Source organism: Oncorhynchus nerka, linkage group LG20 (genome assembly GCF_034236695.1).
Source record: "Oncorhynchus nerka isolate Pitt River linkage group LG20, Oner_Uvic_2.0, whole genome shotgun sequence".
Taxonomy (NCBI): Eukaryota; Metazoa; Chordata; class Actinopteri; order Salmoniformes; family Salmonidae; genus Oncorhynchus; species Oncorhynchus nerka.
Window position 1 is genome coordinate 68,352,787 of NC_088415.1, and position 20,097 is coordinate 68,372,883.

A 20,097-nucleotide genomic window follows, 5' to 3' on the forward strand; every position below is an offset into this window, starting at 1 on the left:
ACCTTCAGATGTCACATAATTCATGTCTATGTCTGGCACAAACCCAACACCTCTCATCACCCCGAGAACAACATCTCCACAGTGAAGCATGGGGGGTGGCAGCATCATTTTGTGGGGATGTATTTCATCGGCAGGGACTGGGAAACTGGTCAGAATTGAAGGAATGATGGCTGGCACTAAATACAGGGAAATTCTTGAGGGAAACCTGTTTCAGTCTTCCAGAGATTTGAGACTGGGACGGAGGTTCACCTTCCAGCAGGACAATGACCCTAAGCATACTGATAAAGCAACACTCGAGTGGTTTAAGGGGAAACATTTAAATGTCTTGGAATGGCCTAGTCAAAGCCCAGACCTCAATCCAATTGAGAATCTGTGGTATGACTTAAAGATTGCTGAACAACAGCAGGAACCCATCCAACATGAAGAAGCTGGAGAAGTTTTGCCATGAAGAATGGGCAAAAATCTCAGTGACTAGATGTGGCAAGCTTATAGAGACATACCCCAAGAGACTTGCAGCTGTAATTGCTGCAAAAGGTGGCTCTACAAAGTATTGACTTTGGGGAGGGGAGGGTGAATAGTTATGCACACTCAACTTTTCAGTTTTTTTGTCTTATTTCTTGTTTGTTTCAAAGTGGTAGGCATTTGTGTAAATCAAATGATACAAACCCCCCAAAATACATTTTAATTCCAGGTTATAAGGCAACAAAATAGGAAAAATGCCAAGGGGGTGAATACTTTCGCAATACACTGTATATGGTGGGATTTATAGACATAGACAGTGTGTGGACAGAATATGTAGTATACCCGAAGAATACGTAGGATAGAATAGTATATGTACAGATATAGTTAAATAGGATAGGCCATGACTAGAATACAGTATACAGTGCATTCGGAAAGTATTCAGACCTCTAGACTATTTCCACATTTTAATACGTTACATCCTTATTCTAAAATTGATTAAATAGTTGTTTTCCCCTCATCAATCTACACACAATACCCCATAATGACAAACAAAAACTTGTTTTTCGAAATGATTGCACATTTATAAAAAAAAAAGAAAACTGAAAAATAACATTTACATAAGTTTTCAGACCCTTTAATCAGTACTTTGTTGAAGCACCTTTGGCAGCGATTACAGCCAAAGGTTGTCTTCTTCAGTATGACGCATGCTTGGCACACCTGTATTTGGGGAGATTCTCCCATTCTTCTCTGCAGACTCTCTCAAACTCCGTCAGGATGGATGGAGAGCGTCGCTGCACAGCTATTTTCAGGTCTCTCCAGAGATGTTTGATTGGGTTCAAGTCCGAGCTCTGGCTGGGCCACTCAAGGACATTCAGAGACTTGTCCCGATGCCACTCCTGCGTTGTCTTGGCTTTGTGCTTAGGGTCGTTGTCCTGTTGTCCTCTGGAGCAGGTTTTTATAAAGGATCTCTCTGTGCTTTGCTCCGTTCATCTTTCCCTCGATCATGACTAGTCTCCCATTCACTGCTGCCACCACCATGCTTCACCATAGGGATGGTGCCAGGTTTCCTCCAAATGTGACGCTTGGCATTCAGGCCAAATAATCTTGGTTTCATCAGATCAGAGAATCTTGTTTCTCATGGTCTGAGAGTCTATAGGTGCCTTTTGGCAAACTCCAAGCCGGCTGTGCATTTTTACCAAGGAGGGGCTTCTGTCTGCCCAGTCTACCATAAAGGCCTGATTGGTGGAGTCCCTCAGAGATGGTTGTCCTTCTGGAAGTTTCTACCATCTCTACAGAGGGATTCTAGAGCTCTTTCAGAGTGACCATTGGGTTCTTGGTCACCTCACTGGCCAAGGCCTTTCTCCCCCAATTGCGCAGTTTGGCTGGGCGGCCAGCTCTAGGAAGAGTCTTGGTGGTTCTAAATTTATTCCATTTAAGAATGATGGAGGCCAATGTTTTCTTGGGGAGCTTCAATTGCTGCAGAAAGTTTTGGTAACCTTCTCCAGATCTGTGCCTCGACACAATCCTGTCTCGGAGCTCTACGGACAATTCCAAGTCCACCTGAATTTACCACAGGTGGACTCCAGTCAAGATGTAGAAACATCTCAAGGAAGATCAATGTTAATAGGATTCACCGGAGCTGAATTCCGAGGCTCATAGCAAAGGTTCTGAATAAATAAGGTATCAGTTTATTTATTTATTTATAAATTAGCAAAAATGTCTAAAAACCTGTTTTCGATTTGTCATTATGGGGTATTGTGTGTAGATTGATGTGGGGGATGGGAGACCAGATGGTGTTGGAGGGCCAGTAGGAGGCACTCTTTCTTCTGGTCCCTAAAACATATATATTTATAGCAGTTATTGGGGACATTTCCCTTTGTAGGGTGCTGTCTTTCGGATGGGACATTAAACAGATGTTTTGACTCTCTGTGGTCACTCAAGATCCCATGGCAGTTATCGTAACAGTAGAGGTGTTAACCCTGGTGTCCTGGGTAAATTCCCAATCTGACCCTCACACCATCATGGGCACTTACTCATCCCCAGCTCCCAATTGGCTCATTCATCCCCCATGTAACTATTCCCCAGTTCGTTGCTGTAAATGAGTATGTGTTCTCAGTCAATTTACTGGGTCAAATATCCCAAGATCTTGAAATAATCAGATGAGTACACGCTGCAGTTGGCAAAGTTAAACAGTTATTATGTCACACGGAGAGTCTCATTTCATTTAAATCACATACAAGCATTTTTGTCTAATCAACATAAACGTGGCATACTGTGGATTACTGTAAACCCAATACCGTATGGTTCTATTCTCACTGTCTGGATCGACACAGTATACAAACATTAACTAACCTCTGTCATCTGCGGACAGTATGAGCTATAAAAACCCTTTGACACCTAAACCCATTTGGACTGAATGATCCGCTAAAAGGTCTAGTAATCAGCTATTTTATGACCTAACCTAACCCTATATAACTCAACCTGACCAACAAGAGCCTCACTCCCGTAGAGGTATCAGGAGTCAGAGTTGAGGCGCGATAAAAACTGTTAGTGTAGTGAAGTGTAGTCTAAACACACTCACGTTGACAGCTGGGTGCTCCAAAATAACCAGCAGGGCAGGCAGTGGGCTCTGTGGAGAGAGAGGAAGGGAGAGAGGAAGGGAGAGATGAAGAGAGCGAGAGAGTGTGAGGGAGGGAGAGAGAGAGAGAAAGAGAGAGAGTATTGCGTTATTGTTTTTCCGATATTGAATCGATTCTGACTGCAAGTATCGATAGAAAAAAAGAAGATAGGAACTTAATGTGTTACTGCACCAAAACTCTGGTATTTCTCCTTCTCTAGCTTGTTATCCATCTTCTTTTTAAGCCAACATGTTTACAGCTCCTTTACAAGACTGATCCAAAGGAATTTACTCATGTCTCTCTCTTGTCCCTCTGCAGCAGACATGGTGAGCCAACATGTTTACAGCTCCTTTACAAGACTGATCCAAAGGAGCCATTTTACACTCAAGACTGATCCAAAGGAATTTACTCATGTCTCTCTCTTGTCCCTCTGCAGCAGACATGGTGAGCCAACATGTTTACAGCTCCTTTACAAGACTGATCCAAAGGAATTTACTCATGTCTCTCTCTTGTCCCTCTGCAGCAGACATGGTGAGCCAACATGTTTACAGCTCCTTTACAAGACTGATCCAAACTAATTGACTCATGGTTCTCTTGTCCCTCTGCATGGTTCAGCTCTTGTCCAAACTCTGGTTCTCTTGTCCCTCTGCAGCAGACAGATGGTGAGCCAACATGTTTACAGCTCCTTTACAAGACTGATCAAACTAATTGACTCATGGTTCTTGTCCCTCTTGTCCAACATGTTTACAGCTCTTTACAAGACTGATCCAAACAATTTACATGGTGAGCCAACATGTTTACTCCTTTGTCCCCTCTGCAAAGACTTGACTCATGGTTCTCTTGTCCCTCTGCAGCAGACATGGTGAGCCAACATGTTTACAGCTCCTTTACAAGACTGATCCAAACTAATTGACTCATGGTTCTCTTGTCCCTCTGCAGCAGACATGGTGAGCAATATGTTTGGAACGCTGAATCGCAATAAAATCAAAGTGTCAAATCGCAATACATAGAGAATTGTGAGAATCGCAATACACATCGTATCGGGAGCTAAGTATCGTGATAATATTGTATTCCAAGCCACAGTTGTTACACTACAAAGGTAAACTCATCAGCTCTATCACTTTTGATCAGATAAACAAGCTCATAATCAGAGTAACATACTGTACAACAAGTGAACATGGGCAGTTTATGTTAATAAACATGTTTAATTGTCACATGCAACAGATAGGTGCAGTGAAATATAGCGCCACTAGAGCAAATTAGGGTTAAGTTACTCGCTCAAGGAAACATCATCAGACTTTGACCTAACCGCTAGGCTACCTGCTGCACTTTATGTGGTCATCAAATCAAATCTTATTTGGCACATGCACCGTGAAATGCTTTCTTAAAAGCCCTTAACCAATAATGCAGTTAAGAAAAATAAGAGTTGAAAAAAATATTTACTAAACAAACTAAAAATATAAAAAAATGACAAAGCTATATTTACAGGGGTACCGAGACAATGTGCGGGGGATACAGGTTAATTGAGGTTATTGATGTAATATGTACATGTAGGTAGGGGTAAAGTGACTATGCCTAGATAATAAAACAGCGAGTAGAAGCAGTGTAAAAAAAAGGGGGTCAATGTAAATAGTCCAGGTAGCCATTTGATGAGATGTTCAGCAGTCTTATGGCTTGGGGGTAGAAGCTGTTAAGGAGCCTTTTGGACCTAGTCAAGGTGCTCTGGTACTGCGTGCCATGCTGTAGCAGAGCGAACAGTCTATGATTAGGGAGCTGGAGTCTTGGGCAATTGTTACGGCATTCCTATGACACCACCTGGTATAGAAGTCCTGAATGGCAGGAAGTTTGGCCCCATTGATGTACTGGGCTGTACGCACTACCCACTTAGTTTAGTGATGAGCTTTGAGCGCACATAGAAGTCATTTAGCTCGTCTGGTAGGCTTGTATCACTGGGCAGCTTGCGACTGGGCCTCCCTTTGTAGTCTGTAATAGTTTGCAAGCCCTGCCACATCTGACGAGCGTCAAGAGCCGGTGTAGTAGGACTCAATCTTAGTCCTGTATTGATGCTTTCCTTGTTTGATGGTTCATGGTAGGGCAAGTAGGGAATTATCTTTGAAAGCGACACTTCTACCCTTTAGCTCAGTGTGGATGTTGCCTGTAATCCGTGGCTTCTGGTTGAGGTACAGTGGGGCAAAAAAGTATTTAGTCAGCCACCAATTGTGCAAGTTCTCCCACTTAAAAAGATGAGAGAGGCCTGTAATATTCATCATAGGTACAACAATGACAGACAAAATGAGGGGGAAAAAATCCAGAAAATCACATTGTAGGATTTTTTATGAATTTATTTGGGAGCAATTATTAGGAAATGGAAGACATACAAGACCACTGATAATCTCCCTCGATCTGGGGCTCCACGCAAGATCTCACCCCGTGGGGTCAAAATGACTAGTGAATGACTTGCAGAGAGCTGGGACCAAAGTAATAAAGCCTACCATCAGTAACACACTACGCCGCCAGGAACTCAAATCCTGCAGTGCCAGACGTGTCCCCCTGCTTAAGCCAGTACATGTCCAGGCCGTCTGAAGTTTGCTAGAGAGCATTTGGATGATCCAGAAGAAGATTGGGAGAATGTCATATGGTCAGATGAAACCAAAATTTAAAAAAAATGGTAAAAACTCAACTCGTCGTGTTTGGAGGACAAAGAATGCTGAGTTGCATCCAAAGAACACCATACCTACTGTGAAGCATGGGGGTGGAAACATCATGCTTTGGGGCTGTTTTTCTGCAAAGGGACCAGGACGACTGATCCGTGTAAAGGAAAGAATGAATGGGGCCATGTATCGTCAGATTTTGAGTGAAAACCTCCTTCCATCAGCAAGGGCATTGAAGATGAAACGTGGCTGGGTCTTTCAGCATGACAATAATCCCAAACACACCGCCAGGGCAACGAAGGGGTGGCTTCGTAAGAAGCATTTCAAGGTCCTGGAGTGGCCTAGCCAGTCTCCAGATCTCAACCCCATAGAAAATCTTTGGAGGGAGTTGAAAGTCCGTGTTGCCCAGAAACAGCCCCAAAACATCACTGCTCTAGAGGAGATCTGCATGGAGGAATGGGCCAAAATACCAGCAACGGTGTGTGAAAACCTTGTGAAGACTTACAGAAAACGTTTGACCTCTGTCAATGCCAACAAAGGGTATATAACAAAGTATTGAGAAACTTTTGTTATTGACCAAATACTTATTTTCCACCATAATTTGCAAATAAATTCATAAAAAATCCTACAATGTGATTTTCTGGAATGTTTTTTCTCATTTTGTCTGTCATAGTTGAAGTGTACCTATGATGAAAATTACAAGCCTCTCTCATCTTTTTAAGTGGGAGAACTTGCACAATTGGTGGCTGACTAAATACTTTTTTGCCCCACTGTATGTACGTACGGTCTCTGTGGGGATGACGTCATCGATGCACTTATTGATGAAGCCGGTGACTGATGTGGTGTACTCATCAATGCCATCGGATGAATCCCAAAACATATTCCAGTATGTGCTTGCAAAACAGTCCTGTAGCTTAGCATCTGCATCATCTGACCACTTCCATGTTGAGCGAGTCACAGGTACTTCCTGCTTTCGTTTCTGCTTGTAAACAGGAATCAGGAGGATAGAATTATTGTCAGATTTGCCAAATGGAGGGCAAGAGAGAGCTTTGCACAAGTCTCTGTGTGTGGAGTAAACACGGCCTACAGTTTTTTTCCCTCTGGTTGCACGTGACATGCTGGTAGAAATGAGGTAAAATGGATTTCAGTTTTCCTGCATTAAAGTCCCCGTCCACTAAGAGCGTCACCTCTGGGTGAGCATTTTCTTGTTTGCTTATGGCTTTATGCAGCTTGTGGTAGTTTGCAAGCCCTGCCACATCCGACGAGCGTCAGAGCCGGTGTAGTAGGATCCAATCTTAGTCCTGTATTGACGCTTTGCTTGTTTGATGGTTCGAGGGCACAGCAGGATGTCTTATAAGTGTCCAGGTTACAGTCCCGCTCCTTGAAAGTGGCAGCTCTACCCTTTAGCTCAGTGGGGACGTTGCCTGTAATCCATGGCTTCTGGTTGGGGTATGTGAGCACGGTCTTGGGCCTGTTCCGGTATGAGTAGTAAATCCTTTGCGTCCAACTGTTTGTTAGATTACATTACACTGTGGTTAATTATAGCATCAAGTACCCACTATAGCAGCACTTACCTACTATATGGCCTGCAGGAGATTTGGTGGTGGGCTGGTAGATTGGATATCCTGGTTACAAAGAAAAACACATGATCAATTTCAACACCATGAATATCTTCAGTGTCATGAGTGCATTGCTCTACTCCAGTTTTTTTTTTTTTACACTACATGACCAAAAGTACGTGGACACCTGTTTGTCGAACATCTCATTCCAAAATCATGGGCATTAATATGTAGTTGGTCCCCCCTTTGCTGCTATAATGGCCTCTTCTAGGAAGGCTTTGAAATAGATGTTGGAACATTGCTGCGGGGACTTGCTTCCATTCAGCCACAAGAGTATTCGTGAGGTCGGGCACTGATGTTGGGCGATTAGGCCTTGCTTGCAGTCAGCGTTCCAATTCATCCCTAAATGTCTTCGATGAGGTTAAGGTCAGGGCTCTGTGCAGGCCAGTCAAGTTCTTCCACACCGATCTTGACAAACCATTTCTGTATGGATCTAGCTTTGTACACGGAGGCATTGTAACGCTGAAAGAGGAAAGGGCCTTCCCCAAACTGTTACCACAAAGTTGGAAGCACAGAATCATCTAGAATGTCATTGCATGCTGTAGTGTTAAGATTTCCCTTCACTGGAACTAAGGGGCCTAAACCAAACCATGAAAAACAGCCTATGAGCATTATTCCTCCTCCACCAAACTTTACAATTGGCCCTATGCCTAGTGGCAGGTAGCGTTCTCCTGGTATCCGTCAAACCCATATTTGTAATTTGTCTGCAAGATGGTGAAGCGTGATTAATCACTCCAGAGAACGCGGTTCCACTGAGTCCAATGGCGGAGTCTAAATGCGGCCAGCTTTACACCACTCCAGCCGACGCTTGGCACTGTGCATTGTGATCTTAGGCTTGTGTGTGGCTGCTCAGCCATGGAAACCCATTTCATGAAGCTCCGGACTAACAGTTATTTTGCTGACCTTGCTTCCAGAGGAAGTTTGGAACTCGGTAGTGAGTGTAGCAACTGAGGACAGACGCGCTTCAGCACTCGGCAGTCCTGTTCTGTGAGCTTGTGTGGCCTACCACTTCGCAGCTGAGCCGTTGTTGATCTTAGACGTTTCCAAAAGAACAGCACTTACAGTTGACCAGGGCAGCTCTAGCAGGGCAGAAACTTGACGAATTGACTTGTTGGAAATGTGGAATCCTATGACGGTGCCACGGTGAAAGTCACTGAGCTCGTTAGTAAAGCCATTCTACTGTCAATGTTTGTCTATGGAGATCGCATGGCTGTGTGCTCGACTGTATACACCTCTCAGCAACAGGCGTGGCTGAAATAGCCGAATCCACTAATTTGAAGGGGTGTCCACATACTTTTTTATATATAGTGTATATGTGGTACTAAGAACAAGGTAAGAGCTAGTAAGAAATACATTTAATTGAAAACCCCATGTAAATGCTAAACGATGCAACATGATTTGAATCAGAGTGATTTTTCCCTAAAGCTGTCTTCATGAGCTTTAATTCAAAGACCAAAAAGAAAACCTCCTGGCAAATAGAGATGGCATCAATGGATAGCAGCCCACCCCAAACAAATAACCTTCATTACTTCCAGGGAGTTTAATAAGAGGTATGAACTGGCCTGGCGCACACCCAAAAGTTGGTAGAGGTCTACATGTTTAGACTGCTCTTGGAGCGCTCTAAGAGATTTTTTTTTTTAACTGTTTTTAATAATCACATCCAGTAATAAATCTCTGTCTTGTATTAATAAAATGCCAACCCTAATTATTTATTCCACATTAAATCTTCTGTTTATATGACAACGTAAAGCTAACCAACCACCTGGGTACGATTATTCACTCATTACATTTTCTGTATTAAACCTCCGGCATAAAACGTTGCCATGATAGTTTTAGTTAATGATTGGTGTCTTCCATCATTAAACCAACAGGACAGTCAAGATAATATACAGACCCTTCCGTTTTTACTGTGGTTGGCATGATTCAAGTATTATATGGGGTTGAGTAGGGTGGATGTGGAATGAGGCCAGGAGTCAGGAAGACATCCAGTTTCACTTTTCTATGGGATTGGATTGTTCCCGAGAACACCAGTTAAACAGATTCCAGATTTAGAATCTCAGTAAACAGTGAGGAATAAGGACTGGCGCCTATGACGAAGAGGGCCCCTTGGAGATGAACATGGCATCGTTCAAATAGCAACTGTACAACATCTCTTACTCAATATGTGTCCCAATATGAAGTAGTCCTATCATGGATCCTTTCAGAAAATAGACATTTTGTGAGAGTTTGGCAGGCATACTGTAATGCTGATCTATTCTTCTGAACACATTGTGCGTGACACATGATGATTGCTGTGGCAAGTCAGTGTGGAGAGACGCCCTAAAATAAGGGCTTGTCAGTCATTGCTCTTGGTCTGACACCAGAAGAAGCACAAGGAATGCTCTAAATACAGACTGTTGTCACATGACCTTGTGCATCATCACGAACTGCCACAATATCTAAAGGTATATAGTCAGAATATGTGACAACAACTCAACCTAAAGACAGACAAGGTGTGGTATGTGTCTGTGTTGACATGCTCTGACAGAATGAGGTGAGTGTGGTAAAGGATTGATATTTCAATTTCTCTGCAGGTACGTTGAAGCAGTATTGCAGCTCCACGGAAAACATATCCTGCATACTTCTGGGCACGTTGGAGGAGCAATCTTGGCTAGTCTCTCTAAGTGTCTGAAACTCTTTTTGACAAGCACACAAAGGAAAACGACCCAAAACATTAAACAATTCAACATAAATTTGAACATGTTGCAATGAACAGCATATGTAGGAATGAGGTCAATTTGCATTCTTCAGATCCTAACTCTTCAATACACTCGTGGGTCTTACTATAGTCATGCTTCCTCTGAGGTAAAAATGCAGGACTGGGTCCAAATGTACACCGAGCAAGGGCCTGGTACTCTTCTACCGCTTCTTACTTGTTATTCATTCATTTGTTTGTTCATTTCTCTGGGTACAACAGATTTCCTATGCCAAATAATCGATTTCTACAAGTAATATGTAGATCATCTCAGAAATGAGGAGAGGTTACATACTGATGCACTGTGGGTAGCCGGAGTAACTGTCTGCACAGCGTTCACAGTTGTTTCCGGTGAATTCTGGCCGGCAGTGGCAACGTCCTGTCCCCATCTCACAACCAGCAGTAGTCCTGGCATCACACCTGCAGGCTGTACAGGCACACACGCACGCAAACAGAAATGTGCCCACACACACACGCAAACACACCAAAATACTGCTCTTGAGACATACAACAACAATCAAAGAAAATGATGATGGAACTAACCAGCTTTTACTGTCTGTGTTTTCCCAAGTCAACACCTTCCGCTGTTAATTAATTTGTAGCTTCTTTGGTCTCTCCAAAGCCCTGAGGGCAACCATTTTCATTTAATCCACACTCAAAGCACAAACACAACCGGCAGCTATTTACAGTGCGTTGTACAATCCAGGTGTGCAAAACTCTTAAGAGATTTACCCAGAAAGACCAAATGTGATTCTGACATGTATTGACTCAAGGGGTGTGAATGCTTATGTAAATTAGATATTTCTACATGACATCTTCAGTAAATTTGCACAAATTTCCAAAAACATGTTTTCACTTTGTCATTATGGGTTATTGTGTGTAGATGGTTGAATTAAAAAAAATATTTAATCCATTTTGAATTCAGGAAGGCACTGTATGTGGCGAGGAGGACCAACGACGTACCACGCTAGCAATGTAAACAAGTGTGGCGCCGAATTTAGCAACACGACAAGTGGCTAGAGCTAGTGGTTGGTGCCACTCTGTATACAAACGACACCGAAGTCTCTGGGGTCAAGTCTCTTTTCCATTTTGGTCTCACGTATTATCCCTAGGTCAGAAAGCAAGCTACAGCAGCTCGTTACTAAACATTAGTACCCCAACTATTTGATATACTGCACGACAAAACGCTGCACATGTAGGCCTACAATTCTGCCAGTAACCATACTGTTTGGTAACATATAACTAAAGATGATATTTTCACTTCATAAAAAATATGTTGTCATCATTAGAAGGCACTTTAGGAACAAAGGAAGACACTAAGGCCATGGGAGGAAGGAGAAACTGAGAAAGACAGTTTGAAGAAGAGAAGAAAGGGTCTAGCTCACGTATGCATCCAGTGTGAGACTCTGGAGGTGATCCATGGGGTCTGTAGAATCCATCCGCACAAAGCTCACAGTTCACTCCCGCTGTGTTGTGCTAGTGAGAGGGGAACACACAGAGAAGTCAGACAAACACCACACAACAATGGAGTGACTGGGTCAGAGGGAAACTAGGTTTTGGTTGCCTAGTGGCAACTAAGGTTCCTCTCAGGCAAGAAGACAAACTGCAAAACGGGTGTTTTCTAAAAACCTATAGATAAATGTTTTTTTTAATCAAACACACCTTCCTGTTGCTAATCCATCTGCTTGCGGTTCCACCAGTACCTTATCCTCTTTCAAACTGAGCATGCCGTTTAGAAAGATGGCTTTTTCAACATGCTTCCTACAAGGATATTTTAGTCCAAAAGGATAAGAGTGCATCTCATAATTGGTGTTGAGGAAAAATACTTTGCCTTGGGAGATTTAGTCAAAATGAACTGGCTGACATCTTGTTTGATTTGGAACACATGCCAACCCCTGCACGGAGAGGGATATATCTGCATGCCAATTGTACAAGGAGCTTAATACAGAGAATATCCACCATTTGTACATTAACTTGGACCTGAAGTGAAATTTCCATTACAGACCTCCATGTCTGCTCCTAGATCTGGGTCATGTTTATTAGGGCACACCGTAGCAAAACGTCTTGCGATGGCAAACGAAAACAAGTGTTTCTTATTGGACAAGTTCAGGTAGTACCTCCTAGTTTCACTCCATTCACTTCGGTTTTGTGCCTACTGAACACTACCCTTATTCTAGTGTAGACATGCTCCCACATACATGCTATACATACCATACATAATGTCAAATTACAATGATTCAGGTCACACATAAAATCCGAAATGTAGATGATGAACAGTCTTGGTGCTTGTCACACACACACACACACACACACACACACACACCGTTCGGACTTGTAACGGGCTTCATACCTGGCAGTTGATGCACACTCCTCCGCCGTCGTACCTGCCGAATGTGTCTAAACTTGCTCTCCTCTGCTCCACCTCTGGGTCGTAATAACACTCAGTGGCATGTGAATGGCACTGGCAGGCTGTGGGAGAAATCCCCGAAACAGTCAGCGAGTAAACACACACATGAAGCAGAGGCGCGCACACACACACACACACACACACACACACACAAACACGAAACGGAGACAGGTAAGAGCAAGTTCTGTATTTTATATCTTACAGTGTATCTACTTACTATCCCTTCCCAAAGGAGAGTGGTGTGACGATAAAGTCATTGGAAAGGCTCTCAGTATTCAGTCAACCCTAACAGGACAGTACATCCTCTACTTCCTCCTCAATCTGCCTCGTTAATGTTTCTGAATGGTCAGGGTGCATGTTCTAAGACGTGACTGCACTGATTGGATTACAGACTTCTCCACTCTTTCGATCTCTCTCTCTCTTGTTCTGCGGTTGCAGGCTCCAGTTTCACCATCTCCGACTCTGGGCTCCGGAGGGAGGGAGAATCTTGTCAACAGGCCAGGGCAATTAGGAACCAGCTGGCATTGGGACTGACTGAGTGGCTGTGTAGAGGACATCAGTATTGGCGCTGGGCTAGCTACAGTAGACTGCATGCAGTGCAGTACATCACACACATACCACATCAGTAATTCTCTTAACAGTTTGCTTCGGAGTCTTCCTAGTTCCAACACCATATCAGGGCATTAAGCACTGAAGCTAATGTGGTAGAGGAGGTGGTGGGAGAACCGTAATGAAGACATTCTGGGTCTGTACATTCTCGCGCAATGTCATTGAAACACATTCATGACAAAGGAGAAAGCAGAGAACAGTTATACCCTTTTCCAGGGTCGCAACTTTCATGTCCCCCCACATTCTGAAATTGCATTTTTGTCCCCCCCCAGTTTTATCATTGGATTGTGATAGAAAACGAGGCAACGGTGTGCATTAGGACCATGCGGACGTCTCCCAAGTGGTCAGGTAGGCTGTTTGGAGAGTTTATTAGATTTAAAATATATATAAAAAAAATATGTCCCCGCCACGTCAAAAACCAAAGTTGCCCCCCCCCTGCCCTTTTCACACTCTCATGCAAACCCCTGACCATGCTGTGCTTGGTTTGGAACACGTTGGCACAAAGCAAAGAGAGGAAGGTGAGGGTGGCCAAGAGAGGAGGGTGGAGTGTGGTACTCACGTTGGCACTCGTTGGGACTGTCTGTCGAAGCAGCACGCCATGGCTTCTGGTTGAACCCTGGACAGCAGCGGTCACATGACTCACCACAGGTGTTGTGTTTGCACTCGCACTGCAGCCTAAAGACAGGAGGAGTAAAGAGACTGGGTTTCCTGCATCATTCTTTCATGTTTACGACTTTCAATAGAAGAAAGGGAGTAGCCTACAGTATATCATCAATAAGCAGCATCGTGTGACTGCTCACTCAAGACTCAAAAACATATCTAGATCCATTTCAGATGGACCTTGATGCAAGGTGTAAAACAGTAAAGTCCCTTCCAAAGTGAATGAAGCCACTATGGTTAGATCAATCATTCACTGTCAAACTGTAGTATGATGTCATCGACCCTTATTGTTTTTCATTGCCCATAGAATACATCAACTCTATAAGGACATCATCTTGGCCTCTTGCCAATGGTTTACATCACAATCACAATCACTACTAATCAGGATAACTAAAATAACATGGTGGCTTTCACAATGGCAATGCCAGGAAACAAACAGATGAAGTCATTTCCTTTCTATCAAATCCAGAGCTATCTTTTCAACCTCAGACACAGATGCTATCACTGTGCTCTTAAGTTAAAACAACACTTTTTTCAGTTAACCTCATTTACAACCCGGTAACCACAGCACATCCATTCACCACTGTAAATGACTAATAAACTAAAGTCATCATTTGTCATACTGAACTACTCAATGAATCCTCTTTGTTTTGGGGAACTTTTACACACATAATTAAAGCCCATGTCCAATTGGCTACAGTATGAATGAATGGAAGATAACGGATTCAACTGTAAGTATAAACGACAACAGACAAGAATATGTTTCTGGAGAACAGTAAACAAAGAAGCAGGTAAAAACAAGTATGAAAGCATTAAAGCAGTTAAAACAAGTATGAAAGCATTAAAGCAGGTAAAAACAAGTATGAAAGCAGTAAACTACTCACCGATTGGGTTTGCCTTGGTTACGCCCCCCACACACCTCCGCGTGGCCGTGACAAACGCAACGTCCCCCGACACTGATGTCTTTGATGCTGTAGTAATACTGGCAACAACGCAGAGGGAACAACACCGTCAGAACACTGTAGCAAGACCAACAACCATCTGCTCTATCCGAAACACCTCATATCAACCTCACCTAAACAAACCCAGACGTTGTCTGCCAATGCAGCCGAGGTGAGTTACATTGGGTTCTTTGGTTTGAGTCAGAGCCTAGGCCACAGACACTCACAAGCATAATTGAAGCTGGAGTTACACAGGTGTGCCTATCTTATACGGTATATCAACGGCAGGTAGCCTACAGTATATGGCGGCACGTAGTCTATCGGTTAAGAGCATTGGGCCAGTAACCAAAAGGTCGCTGGTTCGAATCCCCGAGCCGGCAAGGTGGAAGAATCTGCAAGGCAGTTAACCCTTAACAAGAACGGTTCCCTGGGCGATGACGTGGATATTGATTAAAGCAACGCCCTGCACGTCTCTTGTTCAGAGGGGTTGGGTTAAATGCGGAAGACACATTTCAGTTGAATGCATTCAGTTGTGCAACTGACTAGGTATCCCCTTCCCCACTGTTTCAGCCAGCTTCTACAGGACCCTAGTCTTCTTCTGGGGCACTGCTCTGAGAGCATAAACATGTTCCTTTTGATTCATATACACCATAACTGTACACACTTGCTCTAAAAACGTGTGTGTGTGTGTGTGTGTGTGTCGTCCCACACTGGGCTGTGTTACTGGAAGCGTGTTCCTGCAGCACCAGGGAGCTGTCTGGACCAGTCTTCACATTCTCTCTCTGTGTGTGGAGGGAATTACCCTGGTGAAGACTGGACAGACACCTCTGGCAGGGAGCCCCGACCAGGAGGAAGGAATGTGCAGCGAGAGAGAAATCAGGTCAGTGTGTTTGTGTCAGCAGAAAGGTGCTGAGAGGGGCTACATCTTGTCACATTTGGCAATGAGGCAGAAGGTAGGCTAAACAGAACAGGTTGGTGTGAGACCATGTCATTGTGGGTTTGTGCTCTGTTGATGACGCATTCCTGGTTGCCCCTGAGGGGGGTGGTAAAGTTGAAGTAAATTGAATTGAACTGACCTGAACTGTAATGAAATGAACTGAATTGGGTGCCTTTTGTGTGACTCACCCTGCGTGTGACAGTGGGGTCCCTCTGGGCCTTGGTAATTAGGTGCCCCAACAGAGTGCTGGTCCTGAGGAAGTGCAGGCGGATGTTGGTGGCCTTGGTGAAATCTCTCAGCACTGGAGAATAGGTGAAGTTCTTAGAGCCCGGGCGACCGTTGACCAGGGACACCACAATCTGGACAACAACAACATTACTCAGACACAAATGTCACCATCACTCTGTAGAAGTAGTAGTCTTTTGGCACATCAACATTGTGACAACCTTATGTTCCCATTCAGTGAGTTTCTCACCTCCCCGTTCTCCAATGGAACGATCTTAGAGTACTCTGTGGTGCAGATCTGGTCATCATCTCGGACTACGCGTCCATTTGGTTCTTTGCCAAACCTCTCAATGCATTCCCTTTTAGAATCTGAAAAGAACAAACAGAATGACATGTCAAACACTTTATAAGGGGCCAACCGTAAAGCTGTTTCTAAGAGACTTCATTAAAATCCTTCTGATTATTTCCATTACTGTAGCCCCCTGGCCCTTTGTAGCGCTCTGTTGTAGCAGTACATAGCAATGCTTCATCAATGTCTTGGTGTCCTCTTTTACCCTGTTCACATATCTCACTAAATCACAATTTGAACCTGTGCCCTATCGATGCATGTGGCTACAGAGGCGTCTCCCAACCTTGCTGTCATGGTAAGTACAGTAACCTCTTTTCAAAATCGGATTTGGCAAAACAATTGTTGAAGCCTCCTTTACAAGCTTCTACTGACTGCTGATTTCCATATGTGGATACTAGGTGATCTGACGTATTCACACCCTGTCCACTGATAAGACAATCTGATCTCCTTTATCGACAAGACAGCAACAACTTGGTGTGGAAACTGCATGACGACCTCAAGCATAATATACACACCACTGTTCAAAAGTTTGGGGTCACTTAGAAATGTCCTTGTTTTCCATGAAAACATACATGGGATGAGTTGCAAAATGAATAGGACATATAGTCAAGTTGTGAACAAGGTTATAAATAATGAAATAATAATTGTGTCCTCTAAACTTCGCTTTCATCAAAAAATCCTTCCTTTGCAGAAATTACAGCCTTGCAGACCTTTGGCATTCTAGTTGTCAATTTGTTGAGGTAATCTGAAGAGATTTCACTCCATGCTTCCTGAAGCACCTCCCACGAGTTGGATTGGCTTGATGGGCACTTCTTATGTACCATACGGTCAAGCTGCTCCCACAACAGCTCAATAGAGTTGGGATCTGGTGACTGTGCTGGTCACTCTATTATAGACAGAATACCAGCTGACTGCTTCTTCCCTAAATAGTTCTTGCATAGTTTGGAGCTGTACTTTGGGTTATTGTCCTGTTGTGGTAGGAAATTGGCTCTAATTAAGTGCCATCCACAGGGTATGGCATGGTGTTGCAAAATGGAGTGATAGTCTTCCTTCATCAAAGATTCCTTTAACCTTCTTCAAATCTTCCACTTTACTCCCACCAAAGCACCCCCAGACCATCACATTGCCTCCACCATGCTTGACAGATGGCATCAAGCACTCCTCCAGCATCTTTTCATTTTTTCTGCGTCTAACTAATGTTCCTCTTTGTGATCCGAACCCCTCAAACTTAGAATCGTCTGTCCATAACACTTTTTTCCAATCTTCCGCTCTCCCGTGTCTGTGTTCTTTTGCCCATCTTAATCTTTTCTTTTTACTGGCCAGTCTGGGATATGGATTTCTTTGCAACTCTGTCTAGAAGCCCAGCATCCTGGAGTCGCCTCATCACTGTTGACGTTGAGACTGGTGTTTTGCAGGTACTATTAAATGAAGCTGCCAGTTGAGGACTTGTGAGGCATCTGTTTCTCAAACTAGACACTCTAATGTACTTGTCCTCTTGCTCAGTTGTGCACCGGGGCCTCCCACTCCTCTTTCTATTCTGGTTAGGGCCAGTTTGCGCTGTTCTGTGAAGGGAGTAGTACACAGCACTATACGAGATCATCAGTTTCTTGCCAATTTCTCACATGGAATAGCCCTCATTTCTCAGAACAAGAATAGACTGACGAGTTTCAGAAGAAAGTACTTTGTTCCTGGCCATTTTGAGCCTGTAATCGAACCCACAAATGCTGATGCTCCAGATACTCAACTAGTCTTAAGGCCAGTTTTATTGCCTCTTAAATAAGGACAACAGTTTTCAGCTGTGCTAACATAGTTGCAAAAGGGTTTTCTAATGATGAATTAGCCTTTTAAAATGGTAAACTTGGATTAGCTAAAACAACGTGCCATTGGAACACAGGAGTGATGGTTGGTGATAATGGGCCTCTGTACGCCTATGTAGATATTCCATTTAAAAAATCTGCTGTTTCCAGCTATAATAGTCATTTACTACATTAACAATGTCTACACTGTATTTCTGATGAATGTTATGTTATTTTAATGGACAACAAAGTGTGCTTTTCTAAGTGACCCCAAACTTTTGAACGGTAGTGTATAATAAATGCAATCCGGTTTATCCCTCTTTGACATTGAGCAGTATTACAAACCACTGACTGAGTTATACCCGGAAAAGTAAAAAATATTGGTGCCATTTGTTTGAAAATTAATATACTGAATACCAAGAATCGAAGACCATAAAATATTGAGAGCCAGGAATGTATACATTTTCCAGAGACACATTAAGAGAGAGAGTTCAAGAGAGAGAGACCGAGAGATTTAGGAGAAGACAAAGAAAAGCCTCAACTGAAATTCAAAAGGAGATCTAAGGCACAGCTGTTTCTGCTGGAAAGGTGCCTCACAGGGACTGAGAATGTCTTCACTTTAAGAGCAGGCTGGTCTATGGGGAGGTACAGTATATTGGAGAGGGCAGGCCTACTGACTGGATCATAAGTTACTTATAAACCAAGCTCTTTGCACTTATGGTAAGTATTAGGATTACAGTACATCATTGGACTTCACAAGTCCTTTACACTTCGAAGGTATTTTATCACAATCTATAATGTTTGTCAATTCCCTCTAGGCTGCAACACAATCTCAACATGTACCGGACGACAGGTTATCTCATTGGTTCAATAACTCTTATATCAACACAGTTTTCAACTGTTTCAACAGTTTTCAAGTCCTGCAAAAGCTGACTACCAGACCCAACCAAGAGCCTTGAGAAGCACCAGCACAACAGACGTGTGAATGGGAAAATAAAACACTCATACTTACGAGCAAAGTACTGCCATGGAGCATACGTTTTCCCATGGTCCAGGGAGCGCTCCAGGACCCATAGGTCAGGTCGAGGGGCGTTGGCAAACTTGATGAGGATGTAGGCCACATGGAAGAGCTGAAAACAGTATTAGCACAAAGAGCAGATCAGTGTGAAACAGAGGGCTACAAACAACCATATTGTTAATGGATTCTGGCATTAGATGTGGTTGGTTCAAAACGCTGTGGTTTCCTGGGCCTTGGTCCACTAACCACAGCTCAGACCTGGCAGAAGGCTGAGCCTCAGCCACAGACAATACTCCATTTCCTTTTACGTGAAGGCCGGAGCACAATCACGTCAACAACAATAATGTACTCTACTGTACCTCTGGCAAAAATACAAAGATGCAAAATGCAACAATGGATATTGGCCGGAATTGGAACGTGCTGTCGTACACATCAATCCAGAGCATCCCAAACATGCTCAATGGGTGACATCTGGTGAGTATGCAGGCTGGGAAATGTTCAGATTCCAGGAATTGTGTACAGATCCTTGCGACATGGGACTGTGCATTATCATAATGAAACATGAGGTGACGGCTGCGGATGAATGACACGACAACAGGCGTCAGGAACTCATCACGGTATCTTTGTGTATTCAAATTTCCATTGACAAAATGCAATTGTGTTCATTGTCCGTAGCTTATGCTTGCCCATACCATAATCCCACTGCCACCATGGGGCACTCTGTTCACAACATTAACATCAGCAAACTGCTCACCCACACGACGCCATACACGCTGTCTGCCATCTGCCCAGTACAGTTCAAACCGGGATTCATCCGTGAAGAGCACATTTCTCTAGCCAGTGGCGATGAAAGGTGAGCATTTGCTCACTGAAGTCGGTTACGACGCCAAACTGCAGATGAGGATGACGAGCATGCAGATTGGCTTCCCTGAGACGGTTTATGACTGGTTATTTTGTGCAGAAATTCTTTGTGGAAACCCACAGTTTCTTCAGCTGTCCGGGGTGGCTGGTCTCAGACAATCCCGTTGGTAAAGAATCCGGATGTGGAGGTCCTGGGCTCGCGTGGTTACA

At 43.6% G+C, this 20,097-nt stretch overlaps 1 protein-coding gene across 1 annotated transcript in view; it reads right to left on the minus strand.

The window, feature by feature from the left end:
• LOC115103010 (laminin subunit alpha-3-like) overlaps positions 1–20,097 on the minus strand; it is a 125,638-nt gene that overhangs the window by 58,192 nt on the left and 47,349 nt on the right. Inside the window, 10 exon segments of the mRNA XM_029623556.2 lie at positions 3,044–3,091; positions 7,306–7,356; positions 10,380–10,511; positions 11,470–11,560; positions 12,435–12,553; positions 13,660–13,775; positions 14,645–14,742; positions 15,827–15,997; positions 16,114–16,232; positions 19,021–19,138. Coding sequence (XP_029479416.2) covers positions 3,044–3,091; positions 7,306–7,356; positions 10,380–10,511; positions 11,470–11,560; positions 12,435–12,553; positions 13,660–13,775; positions 14,645–14,742; positions 15,827–15,997; positions 16,114–16,232; positions 19,021–19,138 — 1,063 coding nt within the window.